This window comes from Sinohyriopsis cumingii, chromosome 17 (assembly GCF_028554795.1).
Source record: "Sinohyriopsis cumingii isolate HCF-2022 chromosome 17, ASM2855479v2, whole genome shotgun sequence".
In the NCBI taxonomy this organism is placed as follows: Eukaryota; Metazoa; Mollusca; class Bivalvia; order Unionida; family Unionidae; genus Sinohyriopsis; species Sinohyriopsis cumingii.
In genome coordinates this window covers 96,922,683-96,941,558 of record NC_142977.1, presented here as the reverse complement: position 1 = coordinate 96,941,558, position 18,876 = coordinate 96,922,683, and the positions used below count along the sequence as shown (strand labels likewise).

General features: G+C 33.1%; 1 protein-coding gene across 1 annotated transcript in view; it reads right to left on the bottom strand.

Annotated features, from left to right (window-relative positions):
• Nucleotides 1-3,546: 3,546 nt before the first annotated feature.
• The window catches only part of LOC149779493 (basic helix-loop-helix transcription factor scleraxis-like), a 24,073-nt gene continuing 8,743 nt past the window's right edge, over nucleotides 3,547-18,876 (bottom strand). Inside the window, exon 2 of the mRNA XM_089940178.1 lies at nucleotides 3,547-4,180. Within this exon, the coding sequence (XP_089796304.1) occupies nucleotides 4,121-4,180 (60 nt within the window). The 3' untranslated portion in view covers nucleotides 3,547-4,120. The remainder of the gene's footprint in view (nucleotides 4,181-18,876) is intronic.

The window sequence follows — 18,876 nt, the reverse complement described above, 5'->3', positions numbered from 1 at the left end:
TGTAGTACTCATATCCATTTGACCCTTGTGATGTGAATAGTGATATATTACATACACCCATTAAAGCCTTTTCTTACGAGCAGTGTTATTGTAGTACTCATATCCATTTGACCCTTGTGGTGTTAGTAGTGATATATTACATACACCCATTAAAGCCTTTTCTTACGAGCAGTGTTATTGTAGTACTCATATCCATTTGACCCTTGTGGTGTGAGTAGTGATATATTACATACACACATTAAAGCCTTTTCTTACGAGCAGTGTTATTGTAGTACTCATATCCATTTGACCCTTGTGATGTGAGTAATGATATATTACATACACCCATTAAAGCCTTTTCTTACGAGCAGTGTTATTGTAGTACTCATATCCATTTGACCCTTGTGGTGTGAGTAGTGATATATTACATACACCCATTAAAGCCTTTTCTTACGAGCAGTGTTATTGTAGTACTCATATCCATTTGACCCTTGTGATGTGAGTAGTGATATATTACATACACCCATTAAAGTCTTTTCTTACGAGCAGTGTTATTGTAGTACTCATATCCATTTGACCCTTGTGATGTGAGTAGTGATATATTACATACACCCATTAAAGCCTTTTCTTACGAGCAGTGTTATTGTAGTACTCATATCCATTTGACCCTTGTGATGTGAATAGTGATATATTACATACACCCATTAAAGCCTTTTCTTACGAGCAGTGTTATTGTAGTACTCATATCCATTTGACCCTTGTGGTGTTAGTAGTGATATATTACATACACCCATTAAAGCCTTTTCTTACGAGCAGTGTTATTGTAGTACTCATATCCATTTGACCCTTGTGGTGTGAGTAGTGATATATTACATACACCCATCAAACCGTTGTACACATATTTTCATACTTTCGTGATACTTTAATGTTTATTTCAAGCTTAATCTTGAGAAAATGTTTACTTTACACTTCGATTATATCTCAACTGAACCCAGTCTCACCTAAATAAAAGCGTGTACCCAATCATATATAAATACAAGCAAGTACACACTCTCATCTAAATACAAACACGTGCCCAGTCTCACCTATATTCAAGAACGTACCCAAACACGCCTAACTACAAGCGTATACCCAATCTCACCTAAATACAAGCACCTACCCAGTCTCAGCAAACTATAAGCACGTACCCAAAAATATCACACCTAAATGCAACCAAGTACCCAATTGACACACCTAACAAGAAGCAAGTGCCCAAACTCACCTAAATAAAAGCACGTATTCAATAGCACCTACCCCAAAAACACACCTAAATATAAGCACGTGCCCAATCTCACCTGACAACCAGCACGTACGCAATCTCACATAACTACAAGCACGTATCACCAAAAAAAACGCCAACATACAAGCACGTACCCAAGAAATCACACCTAAATGCAAGCACGTGCCCAATCTCACCTAAATACAAGCACGTACTCAGTCTCACTTAAATGCAAGCACGTACCCAAAAACACACCTAAGTACAGACACGTACCCAATCTCACCTAAATACAAGCACGTACCCCCCCCCAATAAACACCTAAATACAGGCAGGTACCCAATCTCACCTAAATACAAGCACGTACCTAAAACGCACCTACATACAGGCACGTACCCAAGTATTGTTTATTAGTTTACTCTATTGGCTTACGTATTTAACAACGAGAATGCCACAGCGATGAAGACCGACCACTTCTTGACTTAGACGCTTGCGTCGAGTGTCAGTAAAAAAATATGAAATGTCTACATTAAACGTTAAGACATTCTCCTCTAACATTTAAAAGATGTAATATTATTAGATGACTACTCCACTATATATTAAATAGATGTAATATTATTAGATGACTACTCCACTATATACTAAATAGATGTAATATTATTAGATGACTACTCAACTATATGATAATTAATATATGTAATATTATAAGATGACTATTCCACTATATCATAATTAATAGATGTAATATTATAAGATTACTCCACTATATAGTAATTAACTGATGTAATATTATACGATGACTACTCCACTATATCTTAATTAATATATGTAATATTATAAGATGACTACTCCACTATATCGTAATAAATAGATGTAATATTATAAGATGACTACTCCAATATATCGTAATTAATAGATTTAATATTATTAGATGACTACTCCACTATATCGTAATAAATAGATGTAATATTATAAGATGACTACTCCAATATATCGTAATTAATAGATTTAATATTATTAGATGACTACTCCACTATATGATAATTAATAGATGTAATATTATTAGATGACTACTCCACTATATGATAATTAATAGATATAATATTATTAGATGACTACTCCACTATATGATAATTAATAGATATAATATTATTAGATGACTACTCCACTATATGATAATTAATAGCTGAGATTTTTATACCCATGAATGCCGATCACTTCTTGAATTAGGCGCAAACATCTAGCCAGTGTCAGCAACATAATTCCTAATTTTCTTACTGGTCAAAGAGTTTATGTTGAAAGTTCCATTTCATATGTTGAGTATTTAGATTTCATCTGTTGAATTACACAGAAATGGTTGAAAATTCAATGTCCAAAGTCGAGTTTTTAAATTGTACCTTCTGAATTACACAGAGGATGTTGAAATTTTAATGTCATATGTCGAGAGTTTCAATTTAACATGTTGAATTTAACATGTAGAATCACATTGATTGTCCTGAAAGTTCCATTTCGTATGTTGAATTTTTAGATTGCATCTGTTGAATTACACAGCGGTGGTTGGACATTTTATTGTGCTTGTCAGAATAGTTATTTTATATGGTGAAATGATGTGCTGGTGTTAAAATTAACATTACACGATGTCCACTTTAACAATTCAAAATAATATTGAGTATTGAGATACACCATTCGTGTATTCAATTATGAGGCGCCATTACATTTCATGCATTTACAGTTTGAAATTTACCATTCACAGGTCGACAATTACTCTGAATTTCTTCGCTAGAGGTAGCTCTCTTTAACAGACCTCGTTATTTTAAACAAGAAGGCTACTTCTTATTGCTGTGAAATTCAACAGATTAAATATCAATATTCGCTTTATGAAATGGAATTTTCATCACAAACAGTTACATTCAACGTGTTAATTATGGATTCTCGACATATGATGTTGAAATTTCAACCACCGCTGTGTAATTCAAACTATACACTGTAAAACGCCGACATAGGAAATAGAACTTTAAACCACTACTGTATAATTCAACATATAAAATCTAAAATCTCGATCTAGAAAATGGAATTTTAAGGACATGCAATTTGATCCAAGACGTGATATTGAATTTCTCGACATACGACATCGATATTTCAACAGCAATTTCTCATAGGACCAGCTTTTGTCCGCCTGAAACTCGAACGCACGCAGACAGAGGTGAGATGGCAGTGATCGGTAAAGTAGAGCGCTTTAAACCACTCGGCCACCATCTTGCAAATTATTTCACAGACTTCTCACTTAACTGAACAACTAAAAAACACAAGAGTTTCGTTTTAAAAATTTCATTTCATTTATTAAATACATGAGAATTCTATACACTTATGAAACAAAATTTACTTCCGTACATTTAATACTGGTGCGAAGTGACATATAAATGATTGTCAGGTACACGTCTTAATAACTGCCACGCTCAGAAGGGCTGTTCACAGCAAATATTTTGATCGACAATAAGTACATCCAATATGAACATGATATATCAGGTCATTCTCTTCGTTTCGAAATATTCAGCCCCAAATTCACCGGCCTAATAAGCGATACACTTATTTACGTTTTAAACACTCTCATCTCTTGTGTTGTGTCATTGTGTAATCCCTTCTGTGTAAAATGCCACCAGGCGAGATCCGTAGAACAAGGATGAAGTCAGTATCTTCTGCGCATGCGTATTTTACATTGGCAATCATACACTCTGCAGCTATGACTTCAATTCCCTTTGTAAATAGCATTGTGTCCGGTCAAACTAGAAATACTTTCTTTTTGCGCTTGCGCTCTCGAAATATATAGACCAGTCTGTGATGTGCAGTGTTAACTACTTGTCTGAACTACAGTGACAGTCCTTCTGATCATCGTCTGACCTGCATCGATGAACGGATATCTTTATACATACAACTTTCCGGACGCATCTGAAAGATACAAAGTGATAAAAAATATAAATAAAAATATCAAAAGCAGGCTTTGCAATTAATTTGAAATCAGATTTCCTTTGTCCTACGTGAAGATCTGACAGCGACCGCTTAGGGGTCATGTTCTGTTGATCTTTGAATTAGTCAATGGAAATGCAGCTTTCAAAAATTTTCAAATGAATAAAATAGTTCGGTTCTTCTGCCATACTGCTCAGTCTCCCAAACACTAAGGTGTAAGACTTCATCTGATTGAATGATACACTTAGCGATTATGCTAATAACATAAGACACCAGAACATGGCCTCTTAACGGTTGCTGTCGGATCACCACGTAGGACGGTGGAGATCTGATTTTAGTCAGATTGCAAGATGAGTTACTAACTAACAGTGGTTTTATACGCATTCTGATTCCATTGTCCAATGTCCTTACCCCCGTCTCGGTATCCATAAAGCCCCACAACTTGAATGTATACTTTCCAATCTTTTAGTAGGAAAACAATAATAACTGGCTCTATTTCAAAACGTGAAGATTTGTTTTGATTCAGGTAAATGATATTCTAAATAATGGACAGTCAATTTTATGACAGTACTGCAAATTAGATCATATATAGACTTAGGAAACGGTACATAAAGTTTGACTACCCACTCAGACATTGAAGTTTTGTAATTACAGAAGAAGAGAATCAGTGAGCTTAAATAGACCCTTAAAACGCAATAGTTTTCCGGATCTTCTCCTTGTTAGTACAAGTCTGTAGCAATGCTGAATATCTCCTTTTTTGCAATATATATAATCTTATTCATTGACTAGATTTTAGTATGATTTTTTTAGCACCAGGATATACACGTTTAGTCTTTGCTGCAAATATTTGCCCCTTTATCGGCTGTTAAAAGAATTGAAATATTCACAGACGGATGCATCTGCTTCCTATTTCCAAAAACATGTTTGGATCAGAAAAATGAATTATTGACAGATGTCAACCATAATATTTTTTACTAGCAAGGAATGCATGTAATTTTTTGGAAACCGTTACCTGCGAGCAGCACTAAAACCCACGCTATTCAAACTTCGATTAATATTAGCAAAGGTAGAAATAATTTATCAAGGAATGTTTGACATCACAATAACCTCACGTTTACCAAACTCATAAAAGTTTTCACAGCAATTTGCTGTTATGTATTATTTTCTATTCTCCAAATAATAACCTTTAATTGTTGTTTTATTATATTTTAATATGTTATACAACCTTATTTGTACTTTGGCTACTTGCTAATTTATATCTTTAAATATTTACTTACACACCCAAGTATTTACTTTCTCATCTACTGATCTTCATCGATTATATATATATATATATATATATATATATATATATATATATATATATATATATATATATATATATATATATATATATATATATATATATATATACTTCGATGATACGTGTGTGTGTGTGTGTGCCTGCCTGTCTGTCTGTGTGTGTGTGTGCCTCTGTGTTTGTGTACGTGTGACCTTACTTTATGTGGTATTATTTGAAGCAGTAACAAAATCTATTCATAAAATATATGTATTGAAAATTACGTCTTACATAAAGACCGACTTCATTCACAATTGTTCTAGTTTTCACACTGATAAGACCTTAAAGAATCTCTCTCTCTCTCTCTCTCTCTCTCTCTCTCACATGAAACATATATCTTATGCACAAGATGAGCATCCAGTCCAGACTCCGTCTCTGGATGAGAGAGAACGCTACAAAGCTATGCTACGGCAAAAGAAAACAGTATTTACACTAGCCGGTAACAGTATAAAAAGACGAAACAATTTGTATGTAAATCACTGGAACACATTTTGACTCGTGTTCCTTCAAAACTATCATCCGATACCATTTTTTCAGTCAAGCAAAGACAGGAAAACATATTAGCTCCAGCTCGGCCCGAGTTCACTTCGCGATGCTCTGCCTCAGTAACTACGTTTCAAGGGAAATGATCACCAGATGCTTGCAACATCTAATGTTTCCCATACAAATTCCTCTGTCATGTCCAATATTGCTTCAAACCGTCAAAAACCAACCATATTTATTGAACAGTGTACATAAAGGTAATGTGTAGCAGAAATATGTATGAAAACATAACATATGTGTTAGAATAGGGGTTGAATTCCTCCCAAATGATAAGAAAAAGTTGTATCTGCGGTGGAAAGGACGGCGTATGGGTGAGAGTGTGTGTGTTTGTGTATGTGTGTGTGTGTGTGTGTGTGATTTCTGAATTCGTTTATTTTTAGATTATATGAAGTCAATAAAACAGTAATAGAGATGATTTGACTTATTACTTGAGAGAGAATTATGCTGAAATCGCATCAAATGACAAATCTATCAATAACATCGTGGCCATTTGAAAAAGACAGAACAAACGCATCTCACAGCTTTTTCGGAAAGCAACTCACAAACAAATCAAACTTTGTCAAATGATTTGAATATTAACATATCAGCTAATTTTAATAATTATGGACGTACTGTAAACCTTGCACTCCCACTAACTCAACCCCAAAGCTGCGCTAGAAAGTTTTAGCGCCCGTCTGTTTCTGTCATCAACCGCAGGCAATAGTCGGTACACCTTCAGCACTGTAACGATTCAGCTGTTGGCAGAACAACGGGAGCTGCTTTCTCTCTTTGATCGAAATAGCACATACTATTGTGAAGATTTATCATAATACAGATACTTACAACGCACATGGTCCTAATCTCAGCACACCTGTCGGTAAATCCTGCAATTTGTGTTCCCGCTAGGGGCTTTCTTCCATCCAAAGATTAACTGTGGAGAATATCGGTAACAAAGGCAAAGCCTATCATATTCTCCAAAATGCTGCCTTTTCCATTTCCACATACCAGCGATACTTTAACATACATATGTAAAATAACACAAAATGACAGTATGCACTATGCAATTGTTGCTATCGACATATCTTTGAACATGAAAGTACTTCCGCTGCGACCCAACCAACGAGAGACTAAACCAAAGTGTAATGAATGATTAAATGGTTTTAGTAGCATCCAGTAGCCATTGTACAGATTGTCATCATAGTGAAAATAATTTCAGACTAATGTGATCCTGACAAAGAAATGTTTGCCCTAATAAAATGTTTTTCTCTTATTTTTCATGCATACATTTTAACTTTCGATCTTTTCAAAATTGAAAATTAAACTTTTCATCTAAGCTATATATCTAGTATTTAAATGACATACTGTAAAACCATACATAGTTCCTACTGTGACGTCATAAAATACATAAAGTGATAGAAATAAGCTTGTTCTCTCAAATATGAAAAAGAGGAACGGCAATGTATTGATAAAATACTGAAATTTAATGATGTTTTGTGTTATGTTATTTAGGATATTATTTTTAAGAGCTTCTTTCGACACTATTATCATATACAAAAAGATTGGACAGGATGAAATTCACAGGTTTTGAGCAGCCTTGGACTGACAGACAATATAATAGCTTCGTTCATGTATAAGTAATTACTTTGAATAGCCTCGAAATGAGAGCCATTATTACAAGCTTAGTTCATGTATAAGTAATTACTTTGAATAGCCTCGAAATGAGAGCCATTATTACAAGCTTAGTTCATGTATAATTAATTACTTTGAATAGCCTCGGAATGAGAGCCATTATTACAAGCTTTGTTCAACTATCAGTAAATACTTTCAGTAGCCTTGGAATTACATATATCATCTCTTATTATAAGCTTAGTTCATGTATCAGTAATTACTTTGAGTAGCTTTGGAATGACAGCTATTATTACAAACGTAGTTCAAGTTTCAGTAATTACTTTGAGTAGCCTTGGAATGAGTGCCATTGTTACAAACTAAGTTCAAGTATCAATAATTACTTTGAGTATCCTTGGAATGAACATAAACAGAATCCAATAAATGAAGTTTGAAAACAAATTTTAAACGAATACAATGCGTGTATATATATATATATATATATATATATATATATATATATATATATATATATATATATATATATATATATATATATATACCCATTCAACAAGTTTTTTATTCTAGGTAGTAAAGTATGCATATAGCTTGCATACAAACTATGTGTTCATGACATAAAAGCAAAAACTTCGTACCTAAGATATTAAAATGTGAAATGTAGGTCATCGTGGCCTTAATTGCATAGGTGTAAGATAGGTGTATATAATTATCTACTTTAAAGATTCACTATGAAAAAAAAAACAGTTTAAACGCAAAAGTGAACCAAAGTCAATAAAATATGTAATATTGGTCAGTGACCTAATTTTGGGATTGGGGTGTTGTAACCATCGTGTTGCATCTCTACATGAGTTCTATGGTTCCAGGTATAACATCATGTATACAGAAGGTAATAACAAAAAAACAAAAAAAAAACCTCAATGTAATCATGAGCTACATACAAAATACTTCACTCATACTTCAGGTCACATTGAGCTTCATTTTGCTGTGAGATCCTGGCATGAACAGTGCTTGAAGTGGAACTCAAGCCAGTGAGGCGTGAAATGTGCGCCAGAGTGACCTACGTTTGAGATGAAGGTGAAGAGCTCGAGATGAATTGCATCATGATTCTGGTATTACCATACGTAAACATAGTGCAAGAAGCCTGTTTGGCCATGAGAAAAACGGAAAGACTTAACCTAAGCTCGGAAATGTTAAATGTACAAACAGTGACATTCTTTTGTCGTAAGAGTGTAGTAACACTAAAAAGAAGGAAATCATCTAAAATGATAATTCTGTCATAATTTGAGCTTAAGAAATAATCTTCAACCACGAAATTCAAGCAGTCAGTGAAGCGCGAAATATGGGTCACAGCAAACAACATACATACATACATACATACATACATACATACATACATACATACATACATACATAGAGCCTTTGATTTTAAAACATAATGATATTTTTTAAAATACTGCCTGTTCCGACTCTTTCTCTTAGTGTTCTGAGACAAGGGAAAGTAATCTCGATACTATAATCCCTATTTGTAAGTAGAATTTTTTATTAGAATCGTGAAATGTAAAATAGATCTCTCGATAAACGACTCGGACTCTCTTTCGTAATGCACTTTATTCTTTAAACAGTGCACTCCTTTTAACAGTTTACTCGACTCTCTTTCGTAATGCACTTTATTCTTTAAACAGTGCACTCCTTTTAACAGTTTACTCTTAATAGTGATTGCAATATATTGTTAAAAAATGATTTCACTAGGAGCATTGTAGCTCACTAGAGGTTGCAAGGAACCATCTTGAATTTATTCAAAATATTTTGTTGCTAATGGAAGTTAAAGAATATGCTATATAACGGCAAAAAAAGAGTCTGTACTAATGAGTACAATTTTGAATTTAAAGAAACTGCAGTGTCATTGAAATATTTAACTTTGGAATTATTAAATAATGGGACTGTTAATAAAATACAGAATGTAGACCTTATAGCAATACATTTTTCCATAAATCTATAAAATAATTTAACTAGAAATGAAAATAAAAATGTATTTTTAATAGTCTCGTTGACAAATGATTTAAGGTACTGCACTTCGAAGAAATTAATATCGAAAAGTCACACATACAATTTTTTCAACATAGGTGTAAGAGATGAACTTATTTGACAGCTTCGTACAGTAAAATTGAGAACATAAGCACTAATAGGAGAGAGAAAAATATCATGTCGAAATATACAGCACAAGAATATTGTAAAAATAAAGTACTATTTGAAAATTATTAAAATTCTGAAATGATATTGACAAGAATGACTGTTATTGGAAATAAGTGAACATTTGATATCAGATATGATAAATGACGAAACTTTCTCACTTTTGGATACCCAATAATCTGACAAAATATGATCAACTCGACATAAGAGGTGGTTTCTACACTTAACTCGAATAAAATATTGTCGTCTATACACCGCTCGAGTAAGAGATGGTCTTCTACACACAACTCGAATATGTGGTATTCTACACACAATTTGAATATAAGGTCTTCTACACTCAACTCGAATAACAAAATGTCTTTTATACACAGCTCGAGTAAGAGACGGTCTTCTACAGTCACTTCGAATATATGTTCTTCTACATTCTAGTTGAATAAGAGATGGTCTCCTACACTCAACTTGACTAAGAGATTGTCTTCTACACATGCAAACTACAGTCAATATCTTCTTTGTATTAAGCCTCGTCAATGATAGTTTCAATTGAAAAGTTTCTGACACTGTCAAAAGATCGTTGCATTTCATATTTATTTTCTTTGGAAAAATTCTTGTTACTGTCAAAAGACCATTGCATTATATATGTATTTTCATTGGCCAAGTTCTTGTCACTGTCAAAAGATCATTGCGTTACATAGGTATTTGTTGGAGTTAGAACAGTGTAAGATACTCTACAATTTTCAATCAATATGAGGAAAAAATGCAAATACAACAAATCAGCGTATCTAAATATCTACAAATTAACAACAAATACAAAATCATATTCGAATCACGACAAATTTTAATCGTCTGTCTATTAATACATTCATTTTAAGATATTTAAATTTTTCATCACACTGATACTCCATAAGGCCTTGTGGTTATTTTCCAAAAACACATATAAGAAAATCTCAGAAGTTCATACAAACTCTCTCTCTCTCTCTCTCTCTCTCTCTCTCTCTCTCTCTCTCTCTATATATATATATATATATATATATATATATATATATATATATATATATATATATATATACGCACTCTTTTATTTAAAAGAGGATAATGTGCACAATACTGCCATATTGTTCAATATATTTATATTCAAATAGTATATGTTATTATTGCCAAGATTTGTCCGTAATATCTAGGGGATATATGTAAATAAATATTTAAATGCTAAACTTTTCGAATATGTCTACGCATATATATATTCCCCTCTCGAATAAGTCTACAAATGTATGCCCCCCTTTCGAACAAGTAAACATATTTATAATCCATTTCGAATATTTCTCTCTGGTTTGAATAAGTGCTTAGTGACACTAAAACTACGATTACTCGCATCATGTATATCACAGGCATGCATTAATTCGGGGTAGCTTATGGGATTGTGTTTCAAATTTCGGGGACATAAAAAAAAGTATCATACGGAATCGAATTTTTTCATTTTTCAAAATCCCTCTCTTACACCTAATTTTGCACTCCGAAACGAATGAATGCCTGTACCTAACGAAAATACTCGAAATTAGAATATATACTTAAGTGTAAATTGCAAAATTGGTACGTACATATTTGTAACATAAAAATTCTTTATTAAACTCTTGAAATAGAAATAATCATTTTGAACATGTTCTCTCAATTATTCGATTAAGGTTAGCTATCTTCATTTTTACATACTAAGCGAAGAAAAATAACACTAGCAAATTAATAAACAAATAAAAAAGCACCAAACCTTTAAATCTTATTGTTTTTAAATGTATGAAATGTCTACTCTATAAAACAGCTTTTATCATATACATAAAGAACTCTATTATGAATTCTTTTGTTAATAAATATTAAAAAAACCGTGATGAATTCACTTCTGAAAAATGTTTGTTACAAAGTCCTCTGCGGTGTTCTGAGATTTCACTTTAATACATAACTCACATAGAATGTACACAAAAAAGAATCCCCGTCTTAAATCCATAGGATTTAAAAGGCCATTTACAGGCAATATTCCATATATGAGTGTTGCCCTTTGATGACAGTTTTATGTTTTCAAATCTTTTTAAAATATATTTTGTGACTTACATAAAGACGAGCAGCACGATTTTCTATTTCAGATACGTTTAGCTCATACAATGACAAAGACATACATACATACAGACAGACATACATATGTACGTGCTTTTTAACATGCAACGTAGATTAAAAGATTATGAGTTTATTGCATACAACTTTAATAAATAGAATCTTTTGTTGCTCCAAGAGGAGGGTTGCTGTTTAATGGGAGTTATGTTGCGGTCTACAAATGATACTTACCTTCTGACACTTAAAATTATTATTATTATTATTATTATTATTATTATTATATGACAGATTATTTCTTCTCTTACTTATTATTTACAAGAGTTTGAAGTTGATGGAATTTCAGTCATAACCTGGCGCTTTTAAAGAAAATAAATGGTTTATTTATCTTTTAAAAGAATCGTTTATTTTCTTTTCACAGAGCTTTGGTCATGGATGTTTTGATTAATGTTGACCGTTTTAGTCTACCTGAAACTAAAATACCCGGATGTAAATTGCATTTCATTCTTTTATTTGTATGTATGTATATATGTACATATGTATGTATGTATATATATATATGTATGTATGTAGGTAGGTAGGTAGGTAGGTAGGTCTGTCTGTCTGTCTGTCCGTCTGTCTATGTATGTATGTATGTATGTATGTATGTATGTATGTATGTATGTATTTATGTATGTATGTATGTATGCTACGTTTTCAAATTGCCATATCTCTTGTTCACATTACATCATTTGGATTCACTTTATGACCTATAACATTTAGCTCTTTAGCTAATATAATGTTGTGCCAAATACATTGTGTCGGTGAATTTTGTATCGTATTTGGATAATAAGGAATGACTATATATGCAGTTCCAATACCATGGCTGTACAATAAGACACAACCTAATTATATCTGAAATAAATTCTTGTGCACGAGGCTTTGAGCGTGTGACAATTTTCTAAGGTTATTCCAAGGTCAAGTCAATGTTTTTTCACGTGGTCGACGGTCATTATTGCTCTGAAAATTTGCCCATTAGTCCGCAACGCGGCCCATATAAAACTCTGCAGCTGCACCCAAAACCGGAACGGAAAACAATACTTATTTCCGAAATATGTGTGGAAGGCGGGTTCTACGGGCGGAAAGAATGACGATAGCTTCCATATAGCAGTAATTATGTCCTAATGATGTATGTGATCATTATTTTAACTTCTACAGCTCGGATGTGTTGTCAGGGCTGCATCCATACAATCTACATGTAGGAATATATGACTGTTAAATAAATTTTTGAAAAGAATTTATGACTTTTTTCATGTAGCTTTAAATATCAGTAGTTTCAAAAGGAGATCTAATTAAAAAATTATCAGAGGAGCTATATATATATATATATATATGTGTGTGTGTGTGTGTGTGTGTGTGTGTATGTATATATGTATGTATGTAAGCATGCATATATATATATATATATATATATATATATATATATATATATATATATATATATATATATATATATATATATATATATATATATATATACACACACACACACACACACACACATATGCATGCCTGCTTGTCGTATTTGTCTGATTCAATATGATTTCGTATCTTTCAGTTTGTTCTCCCCGTATCATTTCTAAAGATAAAAAGGCTATACAGTACGATCATTCCTTCAATATTTTCATGATTGATAAAGATCGAAAACAGGAAATTAGCACTATTTAACCACGGTGGTATCAGGCGGGAATGTAACGGTCGAATGGGGAGTTACAATGCGCGCGAGAGCAGTAGTGGCCACAACAAGGCTGTTAAGATTGACTCGTCTGTCCAAATATCAGATGCTGCTTTCGCCAAGTCATACTATGTGAACCAAAATCATCGTTCGTGCCTTTTGGAAAAACCCAGAATGGGATGGGAAATGAGTGATTAGTGTGATAAAAGAAAAAAGAATAATATAAAGTAAGATATGTAAATTATTTTTAAAATCAGAAGTATTCATAAAAAGGAAACTTTTGGTTGAGATTTCATAAGAACCACATTTCTTTTTTTACTTTTGTCAAATGTAAGAAGCGTCGATCCACCAGGAGGAATCGTCCATTAATTTTATCATATTTTCTACACATGAGATCCGCCATTTTCTCGTAACACGTGCTACATACCACTTTAGATCATTACCATGTCAGCGTTGTCGTTATTTGTAAACTCGGTTTAGTCGTCGTGCTTGTTGTGCATGTAAGAGAGAGAGAGAGAGAGAGAGAGAGAGAGAGAGAGAGAGAATTTGTGTACCAATGCTGCAGATACAAGAAAATGAGACCCTTGCTTTTTTTAGGCGTATAATATCGGGTACAGCATTTTATAGTTTATATTTTGTTGCAAATATAGGTTAAAGATGATAACATTAAAAATAAAGTCTCGTATGTGCTATAAAACATGTTTGACGAGAAAATTAATAAAGTCTTACTACACGTTATGTCCTTGATCTTCTGATCGTGTTTGAGATTAGTTAGGCGTGAAAGGATGTGCGTATGCCACGTATTGATACGTATTGCAATGGATGACCTTGGATACGAAATATATCGGTACACAAAATAAAATAATGAGGCAAACAACTGATAACTATTCGTGGCCATTAAATATTAAAAGTAACTTTTACTGGATTCATATTGTTCGGACTGAATCTCCGCTCTCGGAACCGATGTAATAATAATAATAATAATAATAATAATAATAATAATAATAATATTATTATTATTATTATTATTATTATTATTATTATTATTATTATCATCTTGATTTTGTTGTCATTGGTGGTGGTGACGGTGTTTCTTTTGCTGTTGCTGTAATGATATTAAGTTTATTTTTGTCATTGTTTTCGTCGTTCTTTTAGATGTCACTTTTTGGAACGTAATCATCCTAGGGCAAATGTTATATATTCCATTATCGCTCTAAATAACACAACACATTCGACGAAAAATGTATGATTATCATTTATCAGTGATAAAAAGAAAATGTTGACAGTCAAGATATGCCTCAGATGTATCTTAGCAGAGAAATTTATCAGCAAGAAAAAGAAATCCCATCTATTCGGACCAGATCTGCGTTTCCTACGACTGGATTGACTGTAGGATTGACCAAGATGTTACAAAAGAAAGAAAAAATTCCATCATTCGTAACATCTCAGTCAATACTTGTTTCATAAATAGCCGAAGTGATCCGAATGGCGGTATTATCAGTCGGATTGATCTCGAAGTTGCGCGTGATTTTATGAGTGTTTACATGGAAGACAATCCTTTCTTTCTCTTATCAAAATGTTCTTTATTCAGTGTTTTTGATTGTGCAACCTCTCCGTGTGCTCAATAACAGTTTCTGAAAAAATGGTTATCATGTGAAAAATAAAGCTGTTCACATTCTGTTATAAAAAAAAACCTGATGATTGTTTCGAGTGTGTGTGTCTATGACTGCGCGAGCGCGCGTGAGCGCGCGCGTGTGTGTGTGTGTGAGAGAGAGAGAGAGAGAGAGAGAGAGAGAGAACAACCAAATGAGGTAATGAGGTTTGACATTAAAACTAAGAACGTTTAATATTCTCAAAACTTCAGCTCCGATTTTCAACATGGCTATATGGTTACCGCTCGAGGACTTTTTGCATTGTCTTTATATAAATTTACTTCTTCATTGAATCTTTACAATAACTTCAGAGGTCGATATCCTATATCTAGCTATGTTTTGTTTTGTTTGTGTTTTTGTTGTTGGCAGTATGCTTATTGTTTGTAGTTAGACCGGGTGAAGCGATATGCTTTAGCTACGCAATGACGAGTATTTCGGTACATAACCCATGACATCTATGCCACATATTTATGCGTATTGTGATACATAACCTGCTATATGCTTACGCTATGTATTGATGCGTATTGTGATACATAACCTGCTATATGCTTACGCTATGTATTGATGCGTATTGTGATACATAACCTGCTATATGCTTACGCTATGTATTGATGCGTATTGTGATACATAACCTGCTATATGCTTACGCTATGTATTGATGCGTATTGTGATACATAACCTGCTATATGCTTACGCTATGTATTGATGCGTATTGTGATACATAACCTGCTATATGCTTACGCTATGTATTGATGCGTATTGTGATACATAATCTGCTATATGCTTACGCTATGTATTGATGCGTATTGTGATACATAACCTATGATACGATATATATATTTAAACACGTATAATTAAAGAAGCTTAATTATCAATGCGTATCGAAACAGCAAAATTATTGAAACAATGGTATCGATGTGCATCGGTACAGCAAAATCATCGCTGTATCGATACAATGGTGAATTGTTTTGATCAACAGCATTCAACTGCATATATATATATATATATATATATATATATATATATATATATATATATATATATATATATATATATATATATATATATATATATATTGGGTTGGCAAAAACATGTACCTCCTTGAGCTGAAGGAAAAACTGCATAAAGTGCATGGCTGAGAGACAAAAGATCCATTTATCGCAATTCAAAATAAAAACTTAAATTTCCAGCCTGAACTGGAATTTGAGGAAAGGTCATGGGTATAGTTGGTATTCCGAAACAAAGCCCCTATCACTGAATGTGAACCGGAATTCTCACCTCAAGAGAAATCAAGTCAAGATGTAAAAGCTGACTTCAGTAGATATGTCAAGACGGCAGCAAACATCAAGTAAATTAATGTACGACAAGCGTTTATCGGCATGGAGAGGTATTTGTTAAATTTTGTTTGGTATTTCCGATATCATCTTTCATTGGGCAGGAATCCGGGGAATTGTTGAAGGTCTCTGATTTTGAGAAGCCCAGACAAGTGTTGAATTGGGACCGTAAAGTCTTCATTTTCAAACCACTGCCTTACAGCCTGCAAACATGAATTAATGTCATGATCCAGATGAGTGATAATTCTGTTTCGTCTAAAACACGCTGATAATAACGTGCTTGCCTGCATCTCAAAGGACCTAGTCGAGGTCTGTTGAAGATTACGGCACAAATAACAAATAACCTGTCCAGGATGAAACAATATAACAAAAAATTAGACAATGTAAAGGGAAAATTGGCGGTATTGTAAAATACCGACAAATGCTTGACAAAAATTAATCAAGAATGGATATTAATGAGATAATAAGCCGAATTTGTAGGATGAAATCGGCTGATGACGGTGAGATGTCATAAATTTAAGAACGCAGATGGCTTTTATCTTCGAATGATCTTATGCAATTAATTAGTACATTGTGTTTTATTCCTTTCTCAACAGCTTTACTGGAAACGCTTTCACATGTAATTGAATATTATTCTAGATTTGTCGGCCGCTCGGATAGACATGCTCTGAGCCCAACCAGACGTGCATCGTACCTGAATGGTTAATAACTTCATAGTCCCTACTGAATCAGGAGTAAATGTTTGCGATTAGAAAGAAAAAAAAAATTAAAATGTTTTAAAAAAAGATAGGGTCAACTTAAGTACTTGTAACATAAAAGGCAACATCATCCATTGTATGGTTCAACGGCCACAACATTTTATCAATAAACCAGGATACCGCTCTTCATTTTTATAGTCACATCAGCGCTAATCCTTCATTTGATCATATAAGATGGTGTCATCGCTAGCTTTTAGATTCACGCCCGTGCTAATCTTTTATTCAACCGGACAGGATGATGCAATCACTAGGTTTTCGATTTTACACCCGCGATAAATGTTTTATTCAACCATACAGGATAATACCATCACTGGCTTTTAGATAGCTTCATGTTTCGTCCTATAAATTGTCACCATCCTCATGACACTAAATGGTCTCGAAGCACTTCATCTTATACTGCCCATTACTTGGCAACAACAAAAAACAACAACGGTAGCAGCAGCAACAACAACCAGGGCTGTAGAGAGCGATTACGGGCCCTGTGGTAAGAAACACCCGTGTCTCTCATAGTTCTTGTTAAAACAGAATTTTTCTTTTATAAATTTAAAAAGTGCTGTTCGGCCCGGGCCCTCTTACGGGCCAGGCCCCGGGGATATATCCCCGGTCCCCCACCCCCTTGTCGGCCCTGGCAACAACAATAACAAAAACAAAAACAAAAACAAAAATGATAATAATAGCAACAACAGTAATAATAATAGTAATATTTATAATCATAATTATGGTCATCGTTATTATTATTATTATTATTATTATTAACCATAATTACGAGTTACATAAATGATAATTTATAATTATAATTTAAAGACAGTTAAAGTACTAAATTGACTACAGCTAATACTAATAAAACTTTTACTGCCAACAAGGGTCAACTAGAGATGGCATGGACTTCCTGGTCTCCTGCATATATAAAAACTACTATTGAAAGAACGTTATGGATCATATATGGATCATCCGCTGCTACTAGTACCCGATGGCTGTGTGCGTGTGTGTGTATATATACATATACACACACACAACCATCGGGTACTAGTAGCAGATATATATATATATATATATATATATATATATATATATATATATATATATATATATATATATAACCGCAAAACACTTTGTTTCCATGGTAACATGCAAAATATATTGAATGGGGGAAAATTCCAGTTATAAAAATGCATCTCGATGCAATGTGCTTGACGGTGTATAATACATTATGGTTGAAATACCTTCAAAGGTCTGAGAGTTATGCTCCAGAAACGAAAATCTTTACGAACAGACAGACAAAAAACAGATAGCAGTAGCTATATTCCGACCGTGTATATTATGGAATGGAGATAATAATAATAATAATAATAATAATAATAATAATAATAATAATAATAATAGTAATAAATAATAATAATAATAATAATAATAAAAACAAAAAATAAATAGATAAATGATACAGAAGAA